The sequence below is a fragment of the Osmerus mordax genome, chromosome 2 (assembly GCF_038355195.1).
Source record: "Osmerus mordax isolate fOsmMor3 chromosome 2, fOsmMor3.pri, whole genome shotgun sequence".
Classification (NCBI taxonomy): Eukaryota; Metazoa; Chordata; class Actinopteri; order Osmeriformes; family Osmeridae; genus Osmerus; species Osmerus mordax.
The window spans coordinates 8,292,363-8,314,555 of NC_090051.1; the positions used below are offsets into that span (position 1 = coordinate 8,292,363).

Here is a 22,193-nt window from a genome sequence, read left to right on the forward strand (position 1 = left end):
CGATATCGATTCAGCCGGCATGGACTCATTTATTTGAAAGACCTTCTCGGGCCGTACATTGCAAATATCACACTCCGCAGCAAGCTTTATGCTTTATTATGAGCTTATGCTGCTGTATGTGAATATGTAACGCTATGTTTTACGAAATGTCTTGTCTTATCTGTTGTGCCTGTGCTTTTTATATGTTTCACTGTGGGAGAGTGGGAAACGTCATATCGATTCATTTTTATGTCTTGACGTGAAGAAATTGACAATAAAGCTACTTGAAACTTTAACTGTGCTTCAGACTGCATAGCCTTGGGTTTTTTTTTTGCGTCAGGTAGGCTATAGGCTACATTTTTACACAGTATAGGCGATGCAGAAAACATTGGCAAAGCCGCAGCATGCGTTGCTGTAAGAAAAGTGTACTTGGCGCTTAACCAGCTGATGAATCAATTCATCATATTCCCTGGCCATGTCCCAGTCAATGACATCAAAGAGGAATTTACACATATGCCTACATGCATATACACATATAGTACATGATATAAGCGCAGTAGCCTACATATATCCTCATAATTGTCTATGAATTCGTATCAATTAGATACTCTTTGGCCTTGTTTTTATCTAGCCTACTTATTCTGAAAGAGTTGAGATCATTATTTTCGCTAGCAAGATCTACATTTACATTTAGCAGACGCTCTTATCCAGAGAGACTTACAGTAAGTACAGGGACATTCCCCGAGGCAAGTAGGGTGAAGTGACTTGCCCAAGGACACAGCATCATTTGACACGGCCTGGAATCGAACCAGCGAGCTTCTGATTACTAGCCCGATTCTCTAACCGCTCAGCCACCTGACTCCCTCCAAGATCAAGATCTTATTCGATTATTAATTTCCATTAAGCCTATACCAGCAGGCACAATTAAAGAAATGTGATCTGATTGATTGGGGTAATGAGGCACTTAAGATGAGCCTATACATTTCCCCAAAACTTTCGCATTTAGCTTATCGCAATTTTTTCCCAAGCTGCTTGTCTTGCTCTGGCAGCGGTGGCGGTGTTTGACTTAGCCATGATAATATGCTATTGTCTAGAGACTCATTATAATAGTTTGCTCGGATGGCGAGAATAGCCTATCACCGCTCTCTCTTTCGTCTTTTCCGCCATCATACCGTTAGAAAATCACGGTTTTGGTGATCGACCTTTCCTGCCTTTTGAAGTAGGACGTGCACGTGCAATTTCCCTGATAAGTTTAGCCTGATTGAAATTAACCACATGATTTGGATGCAGATCAGCCGTTGACGAACCGATATTTGCTGTTCTCACTCATCTCGCTAATGTTAACGGGCTAAAGGGACAATTGATTAACTTAGCTTCAACCTTTACGACGAAAGGGGCCCTGGAATCTGGTACGGCCAATCACAACTGTTTATCTGATATGCGTCAGGTTTAATTTGATGACGAGTGCCATTGAGGCATTTTATGTACATGTAACCAATAAACAGAATTTCCTCGGGTTGTGACAGCAGTTTACTATCGATCCAGTTTTATTTAACATTTGCTGAACTGAAATGCGTCTTACTTGATTACAATGTAGGGCAGGAACATCATAAAACAGTAAACCTTAAATCACATGGAAATGTGATTATAGCAATTAGAAAAAATATATATATATATATTTCCCTTTTTTTTTTAGGCAGTTAACCAAATACTTAAATGTCTGAACAACACCCTGTTATTCAGTACAAAAATACCTGAAGAAATGTTACTCGTCTTCTTTAATTAAATGTCTCTTTCTCAGTCCATTAAAACAAAATGAATACCGAACGGTCTTCTTATAGAACATAGAACTAATCTTGAAGTGTCCTTATATTGTCTTTAGCAACAACAAAAAATTAAGTAATGTGCTGGCCAGCAATAATATTATAGAGCTCTATATGTGTGTGGTGGTTCAGTAGTTTTGCCTGCAATCCTCAGGATATTCAGAAGATGACGACGGCTCTTCACGAGCTCACGAGCCACAGGAAAGCACTCAGGAAACAGCGGCAGCGTCTCGTTAATGTTCATTCAATCGGCGGAGTTCCTTGCAAACGGTCTTCTTGTGGATAAACGTTACCGACGGACTTTCGGATATTATCCAAAGAAAACCGAGTACTTTGTACGGTAAATATTTCACTTAAAAATACTTTCACAAGTTAAACTCCAAAATTAAACAGCAGGAGAATCACAGCTGGACCACACATTGCTTGCAGGCATTGAAGAAGAGATCTACCCGCGAAAAACTTAGTCTCCAAGGTAACAATAACACACACCGTAAAACAGCAGTCGTAAAGCTGCCGCAACATAAAGTGGTCGTAACCCTTAAAGAGACACACACCAAAAACAGTGATAATACAGAAAAGCATTAGCTGACTGAAAATATATCTGGGTTACATACACAATCAAGATGTTTTGTTGCTCTGAATCGTTGTGTGTATCCAATTTCAAACAGACGCATTTTGGAGATTGCCTGTTGATAGGGCCCCTTGGAAATCATTTTTTTCTGAGGTTCCAGATTGATTCACATTTGTAGTCACTTTATTAACATTAACCATACACAGCCTTAGACTACCCAGGAGCCAATGCCTTAATAGAACCATGTATGCAAAACAACTGTGAAAAATCTTTTTATTTGATGCCCCCACAACAGAATATTCCATTATTGTTCTGGTTTTCTGTAAGGCTTTGTGTGGCTGACTTTCAGACTCTGAATTATTCAACTTTGTCTTATGATTTTAATTCATTCACATTGTCAATTGATCCTGTAGGATCCAGTTTGAATAACATGAAATGTCCTTGCACCTGGGCAGCACTGATATCAGACCGAATCGCCAGGGCACACTCTGCAAATCGGTCAGCCACTGATGCAGACTCGGCAGGGAAGAAACGGCGGAACATCTGCTTCAGCTGCCAGTGGGAACAGTGGCCAACATACTGCTTCAGATCCACACGACCAGGCCTGATCAAAGCTGGGTCCAGTCTAGGATAGAAGAGGTAAAGAGAGGTATAGTAGAAAGAGACAACAAAAAATGTGGCCCCAATGTGAGTAGTAGCACATATTACTACAAACACTTTGCATTTCAATGTCTCTATTATTTAATTATTAATTCTAACTACGTTTTAAATAGGCAAATTCAGTATTTAAATTAAATTGGCAAGTCAATTAAATGTCAATATATTTTCATATACAGTGCACTGAATCAACCTGGCTTCATGTGTTATAACATACTGTACCTGTCAATGAAATTTGTGGTCATGAAGACTATTCTAGCCTCTGACGATGCAACCCCATCCAGTGCATTAAGGAGTCCACTGAAGGTAAGCCTACCCATGCCTTGGTAGGCCATCGGGTCTGAGTGAAAGAGGTGCAATGGTGAGTTAAAAAGGACTTAGCGGTCAGTTAAAGCGTTAATGAATACAAAAGAAATATAAAATGCTGTCTTTTTAAAATATGTTTATCCTTTTCACACATTCTTCCTCATGCATATTTTGTTGTAAAATGTTGTCAGCGTATCTTGAATATAAAGTCCTCTTCTATTTATTATCCCTTCCCTCTCATCCTTCCCACTACCCACCATGTCCTCTTCCTTGTTCCTCTATTGTTAGCCACCTGATTCCCTCTCACTCCCTACCAATATGACATACTTTCAGTTGGTATAAGCTCTCGGCTGACAAAGGCAGCATCCACGTCTTCCAAGAGTATGATGCTTTGCTGTGGCGCCACGCTTAGCAGGTGGTTAAGGCGATCATCCGACAGACTGCGATCGCTTAGGCTCATCAAGCTGATGCTGTAGCCCAGCTCTCCTGCAAGCGCCGTGCTGGAATACATGCACACACATTGAGCCACCTTAATATGATAACAAATTTCATGTTGATTACAGTGTTAGGCGTAAACAAACAAAACTCACATGAAGCTGCTTTTGCCACAGCCTGGGGGTCCATAAAGCAAATAACCTCTTCTGTACGGGATTCCTATATACAGAACCAATTATCAATCCCCAAAGATTTTGGTCACTTATTCATAGAATTTATAAAATTATGAGCTGAGGATAATGTCAGAACTTTGCAACAAAATTTGCAAGCTTGTAACTTGAAATGTTAACATACACTATATAGGCAAAAGTATTGCAACACCTACACATTACACCTACATGAGCTTTTATGACATCCCATTATAAATCCATAGGCATTAATATGTAGTTGGTCCGCCCTCAGAAGCTTCCAATCCACTGCAGTTTCCCTGACCATTTTTGCATGAGGGAATGGTTATAGGCTATGGTGGCAGCCTCAGACTTGAAACAGTTGCATCAAAACAAAGGAATTGGGCAACCCTGTGCAAAAATGGTCCTAACCTATATTATAACTTAAACTACCCCTGTAGTTTTTCCCTCCTAGTGATAATTTTGAGCATTTACTCATTTAGCATTTCATTAATAAAGAACCCCCTTTGAAACAATCTGATTCTAACAACGTTGTCACTGGCAGTATCTTAGCTAAATAACAAGAATTGAATTATACGAAGTGCATTTGTTTCACATACATTTGAGTGTAGACAATGGTATAAGCGCAATTCTTATGTCCCATTATTTTAGAGCGGAAACAATAATTTACGATTGCAAATAAACTATGTTTTGTAAAGTGGATAAACGTAACTAATAAAAGCATTTTTGCATGTATTCAAACATGGGTCTAACGAATCATTAGCCGTTAAAATCACAAATGAAAATTGACAATCTATGTATGTAAGGCGAATTAGTGGATACTCAAACTATAGTTTGCGATCTGTAGGTCTATAGAAGGAGCTATTGAAATTGTCTCATAAACATTCAAGGGTCTGATAGATCCAGTTATCCTGGGAAAACAGTTATTGTTCTTTAATTATTGACAGGGCACGGTCCAAGTATTGCAAAAATGAGAGAAGTGTAGCCTATTAGTTTGGAACTTCTAAGCTATAAGGTACAATCTCTGCTTACTGTCCCATTTATCCTGCTCTCAAATGTTTGCTCCCTGAACAATGAATTGGACTGTGGCGTATGTTTACATCAACACGAAATTTTCCAAAAACTCTATGCTAGTTTCTAATAGGCTACTGCTCATCGCTGGTGGAGTTTATGACTGTCGTGTTCACACTTGTAGTTTGGTTCTCTTGGTCCGGACCGAAAATATTAATTATAGCCTATAGAGCAAATTGTAAATTCTAGGCTATATACTTGATGTTAGCCTGTTGATGCTTAGCCTATTCAATTGAACAACCTTTGGAATGACAAGACGCAGTGGATAATATGTCCAAAATAATATCATAGTTTGGAATGTGTATTTCGGTTATATATAGTTATATAAATATATATATATATGTGTGTTATATAGTATTACTGTAACATTGGGACTCCAGTTTCAAGTGTAGATGGGACGTTACGCAAGGGCAGTAGCGCATGTGAAACGAGAGTTGCATTTGATAAATCAATAGGCGGCCTATCTACTACAACAACAACAAATATTATAGTCTATATGGTTCGCTAACAGAGCAATCTCATCAAAGTTTGTTTTCATCGAACCAAACCTGCCAAGTGTGCCAAGATGCAGACTTTTACATTTACCACTGCTTTAATTCGCCCCCACCTCGGCTAGGCTACTAAAACCACATCTCTGTTATGCTATTCCCCGCAAACAGTAAGCTAAATTAAATGTATTCTTGAGCTGTAAGTAGGCCTATCAGAATGGAATGCTTGGAATGTTGGGTAACTAGTTTTGAGTAAGCTAGAAAGGGACCGTTGAAAGGAACTGTTGAGACCAAATACATTGATTCACTACACGATCAATCATTAGGGGGGATGGGATTGCATCTTTGAAAGATGCATCCCAGGTTACCAGCTCAACAAAAAAAAGTCCTGTGCACAATGCAGTAGGCTACCCAAGATTAGCCTATTTATTCAATTTAGTCCGTAGATGTAAAGGGAACAAAACGTTGGCTATTCTAAATGATCTGTCAGGCTAGTTGTAGTAGATAGGCCGCCTATTGATTTATCAAATGCAACTCTCGTTTAACATTAGGGATGGGTATCGGGTTCTTGTTCAGAACCGGTTCCCAGTGAATTGATTCCTTGGAATCGTTAGCAAAATTCCTTAACGATTCTGTTAACGATTCTCTGTGCCGTTAAACAATTAAAATGCTAAGTTTAATAATGGATTAAAAATCGATATGCTCAGTTTAATAATGGGACACGCGAACGTCTGTCTGAATAAACTATAAAAGTTCGCGCATAGACAGACTGCAGCAAACATGGCAACTAGGAAGAAGCGTTCTAAAGTTTGGTTGTATTTCACACGACAAAATGACAACAACGCCACTTGTAACGCGTGTAAAAAGTCTATTTCGTCGAAAGGAGGAAATACTACAAATATGAAGAAGCATTTGAACACACAGCATGGAATGAAGTTACTGGAACGTCATGTGTTCGATGCATGCAGCAGCGCAGCTAACATTCGCGCTTCATCTCTAACTATCTAAGGTAGAGCTAAACTGCTCAAAAGTGACCACAACCACTTGTTACTGTGTGAAGCAATTTGCCTTTATTGTGTGTAGTCGATCTAGTTATCTTCTGTCCCGTCGTTTGAAGCATACATTTTAGCTCCGGCATTCGTCTCCCATTAGTATTGATCGTATTGATCATTTCACGTTATCGGGGCGGCGTGTGTTATCATCAAACGTTCGCGTGTCACATTATTAAACTGAGCATATCGACTTTTAATCCATTATTAAACTTAGCATTTTAATTGTTTAACCTTTTAATAATCCTGTTAAATGTGCCTGAAAACGCCTAAACAACATACCCAAAGTACATTGAAAGCTTTTGTTGAACCATTTGGAGTACATGCATGTAAATGGTCTCTTTTGAAAGGTGACACTGAAGTTATTTCCCCTGTTGTTAGGACCCCTGTAAGTCCTACTGGTGTTGAGTAATAGAAGCTTGAACACAAAGAAACTGAAAGTTTCTATCTCCGACTAGATTTTGTTTTGAAAAATGAGGCCTGAAGAGGCCTAGAGGTGGTAGGTATTAGCTCATTTCAGAGCCAGTCAAAGCCAGTTTGAGAAATTCGTTTAGAACGAGTGTGTGTGTGTGGGGGTGCAGGACGCACAGAACTATGGCTGTAGAGGGGAACATCGATAAGAGAATCGATAAGGAATCGAATAGATGAGCAAGATAAGGAGTCAGAATCGTTAAAATCTTATCAATATGCATCCCTATTTAACATGCGCTACAGTTCTTGCGTAACCCCCATCTACACTTGAAACTGGAGTCCCAATGTTGCAGTAATAGTCTATATAAAACCAAAATACACATTCTCAAAGAGTATGACATTATTTCGTACATATTATCTACTGCGTCTTGTCATTTCAAAAGTTGTTAAATTGAATAGGCTAAGCATCAACAGGCTAACCTAACGTCAAGTCTGTAGCTGTTGATACAGTTAGGTCCATAAGTATTTGGACATTGACACAATTTTCATCATTTTGGCTCTGTATACCACCACAATGGATTTGAAATGAAACAATCAAGATGTGCTTTAAGTGCAGACTTTCAGCTTTAATTTCAGGGTATTTACATCCAAATCAGGTGAACGGTGTAGGAATTATAATACATTTTATATGTGGCCCCCCCCTTTTTAAGGGATCAAAAGTAATTGGACAATTGGCTGCTCAGCTGTTCCATGGCCAGGTGTATGTTATTCCCTCATAAAGGGAGTTTGTTATTTCATTGACAAGGAGCAGATAAAAGGTCTAGAGTTCATTTCAAGTATGGTATTTGTGTTTGGAATCTGTTGCTGTCAACTCTCAATATGAAGTCCAAAGAGCTGTCACCATCAGTGAAGCAAGCCATCGTTAGGCTGAAAAATCAAAACAAACCTATCAGAGAGATAGCATTAGGTGTTCACAACAGTTGGCCAGATCAAGAACACTCTCCAGGAGGTAGGCGTATCTGTGTCAAAGTCAACAATTAACCCTTGTGCTGCCTTCGGGTCACATGACCCAAAGGTTCATAACGAACCACCATTGTGTTTACCCAATTTTACCCAATACAAAAACAAATAAAAATAATTTTCTTTTAACCATTGCAATGTGGGGGGTCTGAAACAGCCCAACAGTTAAAAGAAAATGCTTCACTTTGTTTTTGTAGGAGGTAAATTTGTCGCAATACGACGGTGGGTCACAATGACTGATGGGTCAGAATGACCCGAAGATAACACAAGGGTTAAGAGAAGACTTCACCAGAGTAAATACAGAGGGTTCACCACAAGATGTAAACCATTGGTGAGTCTCAAAAACAGGAAGACCAGATTAGAGTTTGCCAAAAAACATCTAAAAGAGCCTGTACAGTTCTGGAACAACATCCTATGGACAGATGAGACCAAGATCAACTTGTACCAGAATGAAGAGAAGAGTATGGAGAAGGGAAGGAACTGCTCATGATCCAAAGCATACCACCTCATCAGTGAAGCATGGTGGAGGTAGTGTTATGGTGTGGGCATGTATGGCTGCCAATGGAACTGGTTCCCTTGTATTTATCGATGATGTGACTGCTGACAAAAGCAGTAGGATGAATTCTGAAGTGTTTCGGGCAATATTATCTGCTCAGATTCAGCCAAATGCTTCAGAACTCATAGGACGGCGCTTCACAGTGCAGATGGACAATGACCCGAAGCATACTGCGAAAGCAACCAAAGAGTTTTAAGGCAAAGAAGTGGAATGTTCTGCAATGGCCAAGTCAATCACCTGACCTAAATCAAATTGAGCATGCATTTCACTTGCTAAAGACAAAACTGAAGGGAAAATGCCCCAAGAACAAGCAGGAACTAAAGACAGTTGCAGTAGAGGCCTGGCAGAGCATCACCAGGGACGAAACCCAGCGTCTGGTGATGTCTATGGGTTCCAGACTTCAGGCTGTCATTGACTGCAAAGGATTTGCAACCAAGTATTAAAAGTGAATTAGATTTATGATTATGTTAGTTTGTCCAATTATTTTTGGTCCCTTAAAAAGGGGGGGGGCACATATAAAATGTGTTGTAATTCGTACACCGTTCACCTGATTTGGATGTAAATACCCTGAAATTAAAGCTGAAAGTCTGCACTTAAAGCACATCTTGATTGTTTCATTTCAAATCCATTGTGGTGGTATACAGAGCCAAAATGATGAAAATTGTGTCAATGTCCAAATACTTAAGGACCTAACTGTATGTCGGGCTACTAGACCAACTGCAGTCTAACCTAACCCGCAACGTGTTTGACATTCTTAAGCCAATAAGTTACATTTTGCTGAATGACAACAAACGTGCAAATGAAATAATCACAGACTAACAACATGGACATAAATGACAGATTGCCGAAGACACGTTCATTTTCACGTTCAACATCCCTGTCTGTAGACTCATGGGTCAGTTTGACCCCAAACTGCGCTTTTAGTTGCGAAAAATGGCTTGGCGCTTCTAGTGTTAAGTGATACCTTCGTCTCGTGATATATTGGGAGATCCCATGTCTGACACATGTTAACTTGTGATATCAGCCGAATCGATGTGGATGCCATTTTGAATTCATGAAAAAAGTGTTAGTGTTAAGTAAGCCAAACAAATCAACAGTTAGGGAGCTTTCACAACTATAGTCCGATTGCTTGGCCCAAATCAGTGGATGAGTTGCTACTTGTTAAACCTTGTTTACAAGGTCCTGTGTTAAGTGAACCAACGTCTGTAAAAAAAACAATGACACACGGTCATACTGGTTGTTTATCTATTGGACAGAAAATTTGTGAGGTAAAATCACTTCCTGTCAATCACATTGTCATGAACAACAATGGAGCAACAGCAGCGTATTGCTATACTATCCTTCATTGTTTTGGTGTTGCACGACCACGTTTTTTGGGTTGTTCTTTGGTCTTGTACCCATGATTATATCCAGGTCATCAAATAATGGGAATTAATTTTTTTCGTCCATAGAACATCACACACTTTTCTGTATTTCTGCCTAGGTATTTTTTTTTTAACTTTCAACCGACATTGGTCCACTGTGCGCTCAGTTACCCTTTCTTTCAGTTTATCAATGAAGAATTTGAATAGCTCGCTATACTTATGTGTTTCTACAAGCATTTCTGCAATATGATAATCAGCTCATATTTGCAGAAGAGCCTTCACTTCATCATTCCCCCACGTTTTCCCTCAACTCATTTAGCTCCTAATGTCTCCTAATTGTCTCTGCCAAGTGTCAACATTCTTTTTCAACCCACAATGCACTACATTTTGGTTTGCTTCTTATAATAAGTCATATATTAAACCAAATAGTCCAAATATTTCCCATGGTCCCCACAGCGTAAGTATTTTTTTTTAGAAATGGTAGCTAGCTATCTTAGATAGCTGCCGGGCTAAGTTACCTAGCATTAAACTTGTAGTAATGCTACTTCCATGCTAGTGTTACTTGCTAGCCTTCTAATAAATACATTTTGAAACCATACTAAAGCGTTTGTCGCATAGTTTTTGTCTATCCGAAAATATTCAATTAGAATGTTCGAATCACATATGGGACGCTACTCATTAACGTTTCAAGTCTGATTACGTTCACAGACATCCCAAGTCTCCCAGAAAGTCCGGGAGTCTCCCGCATTTCAATAGCGGCTCCCTGACGGCCGCAAATGCTCTACAATCTCCCGGAAATCGGGGATTTTGTATTTCGAGCGAGAGACTGTCCAATGGTCATTTCTGGTAGAGATAGGTGCATATCGCGCATCCAGTTTGCGTCTGGGGGGGGGGGGGGGGGGGGGGGGGGGGGGGGGTGTCTTCGTTCACACCTAAAGTGAACCGAACCATGGTTCTCTTGGAACCGGACCGAGTCCTGTCTTTTTAGGAGGACCATGGTTCGGTTGTTTGGTCCACACCAGAGTTCAAATGTGTGTTCTCACCTCTCCAAATGAACCAAACTTACACAGAAAACGTACCATGGTCCAATTGAAACGGACCAAACAGGTTAGGCGTGAAAGCACCCTTATTGGCCAAAACAAATTTTTGCTTATTGCAGTGCCCCCTAGAGTTCAAATGACACAACCTTTCCTTTCCTGGACACTTTTATAACAGGGTCCCGAGTCCCTATACCAAGTTTGGTGTCAATACAGCAAAGACTTGCTGAGATATGACCTCACTTCCAAATTGGCGGCTTCGTTGCCGATTTCAATTGGCTGTAACTGGCTTTGAAAATCAAAGATCCATCCAATAACTTTTGCGAGGCTTGGTCTGAAGATCATGTGTGCAAATTCTGGGGAAGGTCGGACAAAATCTGTTGGAGTAGCAGCAAATATTTTTCATAGAATTCAAAATGGCAGAAAATCTATACAACCGGAACTGACGCCGTACTCAGCTAAGCTAGATGCATGTTTCTGCTTCCCCTGTCGACAATTTGGAGCCAGAAATTATAAAGATATCACATTTACGAGACAAGGTTTTACCAATTGGAATTTTTGGAAAAATGTTACCAATTGGAAAACTATTTTGCGCTTAAATGAATGCAAAAAAACACTCACGTGCTGTGTGCGCTCACATTAAGTGTGGAAGTCCCTATCTAGCATCACATCAAACCCAGACTACATCCTAGGTTTGGGCTAAGCCCCAAATGTTTACAACGTCTGGCTTTGCTGGATCGTTAAGCAGTCTCAAAAATAGTTTCAATATAAAAGAATAATATGATCCCTTTCCGTAATCATGATACCCCCCAGAAATGTTCACTGCACCCCCAGTCAAAGCTGGCTGCATCGGGGCCTGGGTAGAAACCCAGGCTTTGCAGTTTTGCCCCCAATAATAAGAATAAGAATAAAAACTAGTGCTGTCAAACGATAAAAATATTTAAATCGCGATTAATTGCATTAATGTTATAGTTAACTCGCAATTAATCGCACATTTTTATTTATTCTAAATGTCACTTAATAATTTTTTCTCATTTTAATGCTCTTATCAACATGGAAAAGTGGATCGGATGGCTTAGTCTTAGTGCAAATGTTTTTTATTTTCATTGAAAACAACATTGCAATCGCCTGGCTTTGACGAGGAGGCGGAGAATTCGCATCAGCTGTGTGCTTGGCCATCAAGTGGTATTTCAGACTGGACGTGCTGCGATGATAGCTCAGTTCACAATGACAAAACACACAGATCACTTTGGTATCGTCAATGGAACCATTTGGCAACTTTTTAAGAGTAAACTTTCCATTCAGAATCTTATTGGCATCCATTTTGGCGTCTCGAGCTCGCCATCCACTCAAAACGTAACGTTAGCCTACTACTCTTTAGCCGGCTCGCAAGCCCAAACAAGTATGTGCGGCGTGCCTGTTGTTTTGTTTCCAGTCTAGCTAGATCTGGTGTGATGTTGTAGTTTTTCTAACGTCGTAGTTGTTGCAACAGCATGTGAAAAAACTACAAAGTTTGCTAGGCCAAAAAGAACGTTAATCTCGCAATAAAAAAATGTACGCCTTTAAAATGGGTTTGCGTTAACGCCGTTAATAACGCGTTTAACTGACAGCACTAGTACAAGCCCAATAAGTGGCTTCGCAGCAAAGCTGCTTGGCCCCCAATAATAATAAGAAAAGGTAGAACAAAAATGTTCACTGCACCCCCAATCAAAGCAGGCTGCATCTGTCCCTGGATGGAAGCCAGTGCCAAGGGAGGGAGGTGTTAAAAGGCGAATTGCAATCGCAGCAGAATATGTTCACAAAAGCTACAGCTAACAGGGCTACTGGCCCTTTGAAGGCAACCATAATGCTGATGTGGCCCTCAGTGAAAATGAGTTTGACAACCCTGCTCTACAGGACTTATGATCAGCATGGGTGTTACAGCCTGGAAACATAGCTAGCTACATGTTATCGCCCGTGGCTTTTGCCTGTGGCGTTTCTGCAGCTGTCTTGCCATTTTAGTTAGCTAGCTACCTCCCAGAAGTTAACAAGCTAATAATGTTCGACTATAGGTAGTCGCTCATGGGTTTGTGCCTTCGTGACATTTGTGACTGTGGCTAGCTAGTTAACCACCGTTAGCTTTACTTTTCTCCACAAAAACTTGAATTATACCTAAACCGTCAAAACAGAACATTCGCGCGGATACAAGCAACGCAATGTGGACCAAGACGAATATTTTAACACCGAACCCTAACCCTTTGTCTATGGAGTGCATAAATTCAAGGTTTTTTTAAGGATGGGGAAATAAATAATAATAAAAATAATAAATATATACAGTGCTGCTTGAAAGTTTGTGAACCCTCCAAGCTATACTACCACTTACAATTGCTTGTGGAATATCTAGGAAGGAATACATGTTATGAACTGACTTGTTGCATTTACATTTACATTTAGTCATTTAGCAGACACTCTTATTCAGAGCGACTTACAGTGAGTACAAGGACATTTCCCCGAGGCAAGTAGGGTGAAGTGCCTTGCCCAAGGACACAACACGGCCAGGAATCGAACCGGCAACCGATTGGTAGCCCGATTCCCTAACCGCTCAGCCATCTGACCCTGTTGCAATGGTGGCATCCAATTACAGTGCCATGCTCAAATACGGTGAGCTCTTTAAAATGACCCATTCTTTCACAAATGTTTGTAAAAGCAGACTGGCTATGGGATGGCAATGGGACTGAAGGAAACACCTGAAGTCAATAGGTGCATTCGATATGGACTGACTTCATGCAGCGCTGCAGCCGGCTGCATGCGACTGACTTGAAACAGTAAATTCTGGTTCGACTTTTTGTCCGACTTGAGACGGCACCAAGGCTAGGTCACTGTGACGTAGCCATCAAAGTACCGTGAGATCGATTCGAGAACTGCCGGCTGTGTAGCCGAGCGCATTTTCTCAAGAGCAACTGCATGGGTTCTAATGACGACACAGCTATTTCATGATTGGCCAGACTCACACAACAACAACTTTTAATTATTCTGACACCTTCAGTTACGCCAATGCTCAAATCCGGACCAAACAGTTTAATTTAATAAAAAATGTGTTGAAGAAAGGGTTTTAGAACGCCTCTTCACTAACGGAAAGACTAAGTTTAATTATAAATAAAGTAAAGTAAGCAAACAGCGCTTGATCGGCCATGACTGACGTCAACGCAGCAAACCACGAGAAGCTGGAATGTCCGACTTCACAGAGACGTTTTTAACTCCTCCCCGACTGCAATGGCTAGTCTCGCCGGTCGTTTCATGCAGCCACAGTCCATGTCGAACGCACCTAATGATTTAAGAAGTGTGTCCCAATACTTTTGTCCATAGTGTATTTTGAACGTCAGTAAGCATAATTATTTCACTGGTGTATTTCTAATTAATTGAGTGAATATAAGTATTCAAAATGTGTTTCTGTGCAGTTACGGACTTTTGGCACCGTTGTCATGCCATCAAAGTTTAGAAACACAATGGCAGATTTGAAACATTGTAAATTGACAGAGGACCCTTACATCCTTGACCAATCAGATTCCTGTAAAGTGTCTGCAGCAAACGTCATTGGTTGGATATTATTATCAATCATGCAGAAATGCATCCCCACAGGTTCTAACGCCAGGAAAGTTGTTTCAAAAATGAACATTTGAAACAAATCTGAATACTGACAGTGAGAGAAAAATTTGACAAATTATGGAGGCACCTTTTCGTCCTGACTAATCAGATTACTCTACCAAGCCTCCCCAACATTATTAGTTGCATTCTTTCATCAATCAAAACAAAATCTTCTGGAATACTACATAGTATGGGCATTGGGACATACCCATTGTGTCAAATGCTGTATTCCAAAAATACAGGGATGTCCCACTGCATCCGGTCGCATTTTGCAGTATGCAAGTTGATCGCTTCTGGCTATGCTGACCCACAATCCTCTGCGCAGCTCCGTAGAAAGAATGGGGGGGGGGGGGGCATTTCAGCATGATTGATAGGAAAATACGACCACCAATGCTGGTTGCAGACATTGTAGAGCAGTGGTTCTCAACCCTGGTCCTCAGGGACCACCTGGCCTGCATGTTTTAGAAGTTTCCCTGCTCCAACACACCTGATTCAAATGAATGGTCTTTATCAGGCTTCTGCTGAGCTGGACAACAACCCATTCATTTGAATCAGGTGTGTCGGGGGTCCCTGAGGACCAGGGTTGAAGACCCTTGGTGTAAAGGACTAGCCTGGTCCTAACCAGACCCTCGTACATTTCATTTGTACAGAGGGTCTGGGATCGCTCCATTGACAAGCGTTAACTTCCTTGAAGGCAGGTACTCTGTTGAAGTTTAAAACTATTGGATCTGGCAGAGCCACTCTGATCTGCCATAACCAATCGCTAGCATTCGCCTTAGCCAACTCCTTCAACACTGTAACGGAGCTAGCTGCCGTAGCTGGAAAATATAACTTTTCCCGAACCCCGTGGGAGGGGGGCCACAACATCATGGCCACCAACAAAACTCAGCAAGGATTGTTCTTGCTCCGGCTTTAACTTCTGGATATTCTGCAGCGTTGCCACAACCGCAGAATAGCTTTGCTCGCATCTTTTTCCGCCGCCATTACTGAACTACAACTCAAACTAGTGCACGACATCAACTTCATTGTTCTCAGCCACTCCCTCTGTTCGCTGATTGGACCTACAAAAAAAATTGTTTCTTAAAACCGACTAATACACTGAAATCCCAGACCTAGTACAGAAGCTAAATAAAAAATGAGCGGAAATATGTAGGAGGGCAGAGACAGGCTAGTAAAGGACCTCTCTGAATTTACAATGTCTGAACTCTGCCTCCAAGTACAGAGTTTCAAAACTTTCACGGTGTAACTCTGTAACTACATAGAAACACATTTTGAATACTCATAAGTGAATGTGAAATATACCAGTAAAATAATAAAGCTTACAAACGTAAAAAATATGTTCACTTCAAGTTACAAGCTAGAACATTTTTATCACAAGCTTGCAAATTTATTTTACAAGCTTGCAAAACTGTGCTTTTGATTTACTGATGTACTGACATGATTTGGAATGCCACATTATGGCATTCCAAATCATGTCTTCCAAGCTTCAAGAGTTCTGACACTCTTCTCACCTCCCCGCAACATTCCCCATGAATAGAAAAACTCAAAATTTAATTGTATGCTTGGACATTGATACAATACCTCTGTCTGAATACCACTTGGGATTTCCAATAAACTCCTTTACATCATCTACGATTTTCTCAGCAACCCCTGCCTCCAAGATCACAGAGCTAAGGGGTCGCCGTCGCCGTGGAAACCCGAAGGGCCGCCACTCAGCGCCCAGTGCAGTGTACATTACTGTCCGACCCTCTTCCTGCTTAAGGGCCAGTTCCCTTGCTGCATTACATGACAAAAAGATTAACAATCAAATACCACTCTTCCTGGAAATTTGGTGAACATGCTTCTTCTGCAATGTTTCAACATGTTTGTATTTTACCATACACTTCAACATTCTATAACAAATATCAGCTTTCTAAGGAAGAGAAATGTAGGCACCTCTTCTGTGATATGTACTTTTGTGTTATTAGGGGGGAATTAGGCTAAATATTTACAATTACAGTGGCTATTTTGAATTATAGCAATCATTTTGTCCAGTAAGGTACCGTCTTGCAGAATGTTGAAGAATATCTGTCTGTCTCTGCCCAAGGCAGTGAATGTAACAGATTCCCATGGTGTGCCGGTGTGGAGGTCTAGCATCTGTTTCTCCCTGGTCCTCTCCACACGAATCCACTTCTGCCCATACCTGCAGCACATACAGTGGACAAATGGATTTCTATAAATTACTTTATAAAAGTAGTTAGTTGATATAAGTAATGTATATGTTCTATAGCATAGCATCTAATAGGCATCATTTATTGTGTGTTTATAGTGTGTGTGCGTGCACAAATTAAAATGGGTTTAGTTTCCCACAATCAGACAAAGAATAGGGCACTCTGCAAAGTTTATATCTTGCAGGTGTCCTCTTTATAATCCAACGGAGTACAGTGCTGCTAGTGACGTTGTATGGATCAGCATTTCAACATCAAATAATGAAAAATAGTACAAAATTAATTTGCCGCAGCTTGGCTTGCTTTCTTCCCGTCAGTACCTTCACTCTGATTGGTGCTCTGGTCTGCAGAGTTTCCTACAAATACCTTGTCAGAAAAGTTAAGAATGTAACCTTTTATTCTGTATAAAATTATACTGTGTTTAGCCTTGTTTGCAGAGAGGCCACCCCCAAATGAACTAGCAACGACCAGGCTTAGGTAAACAGGAAGATCCTTATCTTATCTGACCATGTCATTTAGTTAGCATAAGCAGGGCCACTTCAAGACGCAGACACGCACTCACACATACACACGCAAGCAAGATCTATGCAAGGGAGCCAATGAAAGAAGAGCCATGTGACAGTTGCATGTCTTTGTATGAACCAATGACTGTAGGGAGCGATGTTGTTTAAATGGTTGGCTAGCACAACAAGCTAGCAGACAACTTTGTAACCACCATGATGATTTGTCTCCTTGCAGCTGGCCGAAAGTAATAAACTTTCTGGACTTCTTCACCAACTGACTGTGCAATACTTGATAAAGATTAATATTTTCTAACCTCAACTTGAGAACCGGGCACTCTGCAAAGTTAATATTTTTCAGGTGTCCTTTTTATAATCCAATGGAGTGCAGTAGGCTACCGCGATTAATGCGATTAACAAAGGCATTTGCAATTAAATGAAACTAAGCGTAGTAAGGAAAATAGGGAAATTATGTTTTGTTATTTAGAAGCGGATTCGCTTTTACAACCATAATCATCTGCTTTTAAATGGGCTGGCTAGCGAACAGAACAAAAATATAAAGTGGATATACTTTCAATATAGATCAGTGAATTTTGTTAGATAAATGTATGTGTTTACTGATGTTAAAACTGACAGCACATTGCAAATGTACAAGCACTGTACCATTGTGTGCTCAACCATTGTGCATGTAATGACTTCTGTTATGAACTAAATGTTTAGATGTTTGTGTTGGTAAAACAATTTAACAGAGAACCAATATAGTGAACTTTGATCAACATAAGCAATTTAGAACGTAGGAAACAACAGACAAATGAAGGCCCCATCTATAATTCCAGGAATCTGTGTGTGTTTTTGATCACTGGCACTATCCACTATATATAGTTCAAGAAATCTGTATTTGTGTTTCACTGACATCTTGATCACCTGCTGCATCACGGGCACTATGCACTTACAATTCACTGTTACTGTAACAATTGCTGATGGTGTTGCTGGTTTATCCGGTGCAGACAAATGTTCTTGGAGTCTAGAATCAACCTTTCTATTATTTATCTAGGCTATATCTATCTAGATATATTTACATTTACATTTAGTCATTTAGCAGATGCTCTTATCCAGAGCGACTTACAGTAAGTACAGGGACATACCCCCCGACGCAAGTAGGGTGAAGTGCCTTGCCCAAGGACACGTCATTTGGGCATGGCCGGGAATCGAACTGGCAACCTTTTGATTACTAGCCCGCTTCCCTAACCGCTCAGCCACCTGACTCCCTGATATTTATCTATCTATATACATATAGAGATTTAGAATATATAGTTATACCAAAGTGTCTGAAATAAGTAACCATAACAGGGACGCAGTCAAAGCCTCTGTACAATTTTGAAAGACTTTAACAAGCTAACATGTAATTACAACAATGAGTGACAGTATCAGTGCCCATGAGAAGAAGTCACTCATTATCCACATACTTATCCATTAGAGAGGACTGGGGCTTACCAGATTATATGGTTTCCAGGACTGGGGTGGAAGTCAAACTGGGTGTTGATCCTTCCACTTTCATGCTGCATGTAGGATGTCTCTACACTGAGGTGTTGAGTGTGCTGGGCATGTTTGGTGATCCAGCTCAATAGCCAATGGTAGCTTTTGTCTCGACTGGGTACCTCAAGAGTGATCATGTAGTTCCTGCGAAAGAAGATCATTCCCACCTGGGCACCTTTTCTGGCTGCAGCCAAGGCTGTGCCTACCCCAACGAGTCCAAAGCCAGCCCCAAAGTAAGGGTTGTCCTTAAGGGCATCCAAGAAATCTGACAGAGGCATGATGCAGATTTATGTTCTTCCAAATAGAACCAGGATTTATGTCTTACCTAAAACAAAAAGTAATTCTCATCTACCTTTCCAAGACACTGAGACGCGCATGCTTTCTCACTCGAGGTTTGGTAGTTAGCTACATAAATGGGCTGGCTTTCTGAGATGCATACAAATAAAGTGATAGCCTACTAAAAATGATATTATAGAGAGTTCATAAAGAATATCAACGTCATAAACATTTTCGCAAACATTTACCATCACAGTTATGTCACTATTTGACACTACAGTTCGACTTTTCTCTACATTTTACTTCCACCGGTTTGGTTCATTGACAAACCAAATAGCGACCTCTACCACTACTTCCGTTGTTCGGTGAAAATAGTTTCGTTTCGGATAGTTCTAGCAACAGATAGTTCCTACCCGGAATTTCTGAAATGCACTGCTACAGTCACATTATAGCTTTTATCGATTTCAAGTTGCACATAATAGTTGCATACTGTGATAAATTAATAAGAGCAGATAAAGTACAAATGTAGACAGTATTATTTCAGAAAAACAAAAACATGGGGACGTTTGGTCTGAGCAGACCCCCACCCAAAGAGTTATATTACTAGAGGCAGCTACTTTTGTCTTCCAAGATGGCGTCCCCATTCATTTCTATGAAAAGTGCTCAGTGGCGCAGTGAGGCAAGCGAGAGCGCGAAACCGGACCGCGCCATATTTCCAGTTCCGGATCTTCCGGTCTAGCGTTAAATAGTGGCGCGCTTTTTTCCTAGCTCCGAGACCAGGGGGGTATTCGTCGTAGCTCGCTAAGCGGTTTAGCGAGCTAATTTTCAGGCTAAGATAAAAAACGCCCCTCTTTTTGGTTCGTGGAAGCAACTTTCGATAAATCACCATAGTAACATATCAATTAGCACTAACCTTCTCCAGAGCAGGCTAACGTAAGTGTAGCTGGATAAGCTTGCCACACCCCCAGAAAATAACATGGCAGCTCCCTTTTTGAGAGACCCAGTTGACCAAGGAGCTATATTTTAGTTCGATTAGCTTTCCATACCAATAGAGTTCTTCGCGATTGCCAAGATCCTTTATTTCAAACGGATGAGTTCTTGTTTGAGCGATATCGATTCAGCCGACATGGACTCATTTATTTGAAAGACCTTCCTCGGGCCGTACATTGCAAATATCACACGCCGCAGCAAGCTTTATGCTTTATTATGAGCTTATACTGCTGTATGTGAATATGTAACGCTATGTTTTACGAAATGTCTTGTCTTATCTGTTGTGCCTGTGCTTTTTATATGTTTCACTGTGGGAGAGTGGGAAACGTCATATCGATTCCTTTTTATGTCTTGACATGTGAAGAAATTGACAATAAAGCTAGGCTACTTGAAACTTTAACTGTGCTTCAGACTGCATAGCCTTGAGGTTTTTTGCGTCAGGTAGGCTATAGGCTACATTTTTATACAGTATAGGCGATGCAGAAAACATTGGCAAAGCCGCAGCATGCGTTGCTGTAAGAAAAGTGTACTTGGCGCTTAACCAGCTGATGAATCAATTCGTCATATTCCCTGGCCATGTCCCAGTCAATGACATCAAAGAGGGATTTACACATATGCCTACATGCATATACACATATATAGTACATGATATAAGCGCAGTAGCCTACTTATATCCTCATAATTGTCTATGAATTCGTATCAATTAGATACTCTTTGGCCTTGTTTTTATCTAGCCTACTTATTCTGAAAGAGTTGAGATACATTTTTTCGCTAGCAAGATCTCATTCGATTATTAATTTCCATTAAGCCTATACCAGCAGGCACAATTAAAGAAATGTGATCTGATTGATTGGGGTAATGAGGCACTTAAGATGAGCCTATACATTTCCCCAAAACCTTCGCATTTAGCTTATCGGCAGCTGCTTGTCTTGCTCTGGCAGCGGTGGCGGTGTTTGACTTAGCCATGATAATATGCTTATTGTCTAGAGCAGGGGTGGGCAAACTTTTTGACTTGCGGGCCACAATGGGTTTTCAAATTTGACAGAGGGGCCGGGCCAGGTGCATTTGGAGGGAGTGTTTGGGCCGGATATACTAAAGCATTAAATGTAGTGTGTGCAAACCTCATAGCACAGTAAGAACACTACAACCCAATTTATTAACTGTCTTTCAAATGTGAAAAATAGCCCTTATCAATTAATAAATTTGTCTCAAGGAATATGCAAGATATGACATTTACATACTATTTCGCAGATACTGGGATGAGGAAATGTAAATAGATTCAAATAACACACGCACTGTGATTTATCAAGATTGCGTCTGTTTTTAATAAGTTTCAATTTAAGGTGCAAAGTTAAAGAAATCAACATTTATTGAAAAATGGAATCACTTTCAACATTCAAAACATATTATTACACAACGAAATACTCAAGCTCAATAATATCTACTTGTGTTAAACTCCGCAAAATCATAAATGGATTGTCTTGACCGCGCGCTCTACAAACTCGCCACGGAAGACCTCGCCTTCACGCGCAAACAGTACACGTGTATTGTTGCCAAGCACACAGACATGGGCTGTATTAAATATGCTACCTGTAGCTGAAAATTTAAATTAAGAGCAATGTGCGGCGTGTTAATTGAGCTACTGTACCGCTGCTGTGCGTAAATACGCATTGCTCTTAATTAAAAGACGCACTTCCAAACTTTTCAAATGCATTTTTTCAAAACACAGCAGAAAAACTCACAATTTCAGTGGGAACAGTGTTGTTGGTCTCCCTTTTTTGCCAGTGCATCAAAGTCTGGAGTTAGTTTTGTTGTGGCAATTCTCAGGACAGATCTGAGGTGTTGGTCAGTTAACTTGGATCTGTGATGGGCTTTGTTGATTTTCATGACGCTAAACGTGTGTTCACACACGTAAGTCGAGCCAAACAACACCAGCATCTTCTGCGCCGTCCTCCGGAGGTTTGGAAACGCGGTCTCGTTAAGTGAAGCGTAAAAGTCATTCAGTTTAAGAGACTTGAACTTCTCCTTTGAGACGGAGTCAGACTGAAGATCGATCAGTTCTAATTGCAGCTCCTGCGGTGCTAATTCGGGGTCTTGCGACAGGG

General features: G+C 40.6%; 1 protein-coding gene across 1 annotated transcript; it reads right to left on the bottom strand.

Annotated features, from left to right (window-relative positions):
* Positions 1-2,538: 2,538 nt before the first annotated feature.
* On the bottom strand, positions 2,539-19,433 carry bcs1l (BC1 (ubiquinol-cytochrome c reductase) synthesis-like). The gene is made up of 7 exons (XM_067256814.1): positions 18,781-19,433; positions 16,622-16,761; positions 16,161-16,355; positions 3,927-3,990; positions 3,664-3,836; positions 3,253-3,370; positions 2,539-2,998 (listed from the first exon to the last, which is right to left on the bottom strand). The coding sequence occupies exons 1-7, from the start codon at positions 19,098-19,100 to the stop codon at positions 2,746-2,748; spliced, it is 1,263 nt and encodes a 420-aa protein (XP_067112915.1). The 5' UTR covers positions 19,101-19,433; the 3' UTR covers positions 2,539-2,745.
* Between the last annotated feature and the right edge of the window lie 2,760 nt (positions 19,434-22,193).

What these genes read in the sequence shown, in the direction of transcription:
- bcs1l (XM_067256814.1), bottom strand. Translation starts at nt 19,100, where the DNA reads ATGCCTCTGTCAGATTTCTTGGATGCCCTTAAGGACAACCCTTACTTT. An exon ending in CCTGGAAACCATATAATCTG is followed by an intron (nt 16,762 to 18,780) that starts GTAAGCCCCAGT and finishes TATGTGCTGCAG; the next exon opens with GTATGGGCAGAAGTGGATTC. An exon ending in CTTCAACATTCTGCAAGACG is followed by an intron (nt 16,356 to 16,621) that starts GTACCTTACTGG and finishes CATGTAATGCAG; the next exon opens with CAAGGGAACTGGCCCTTAAG.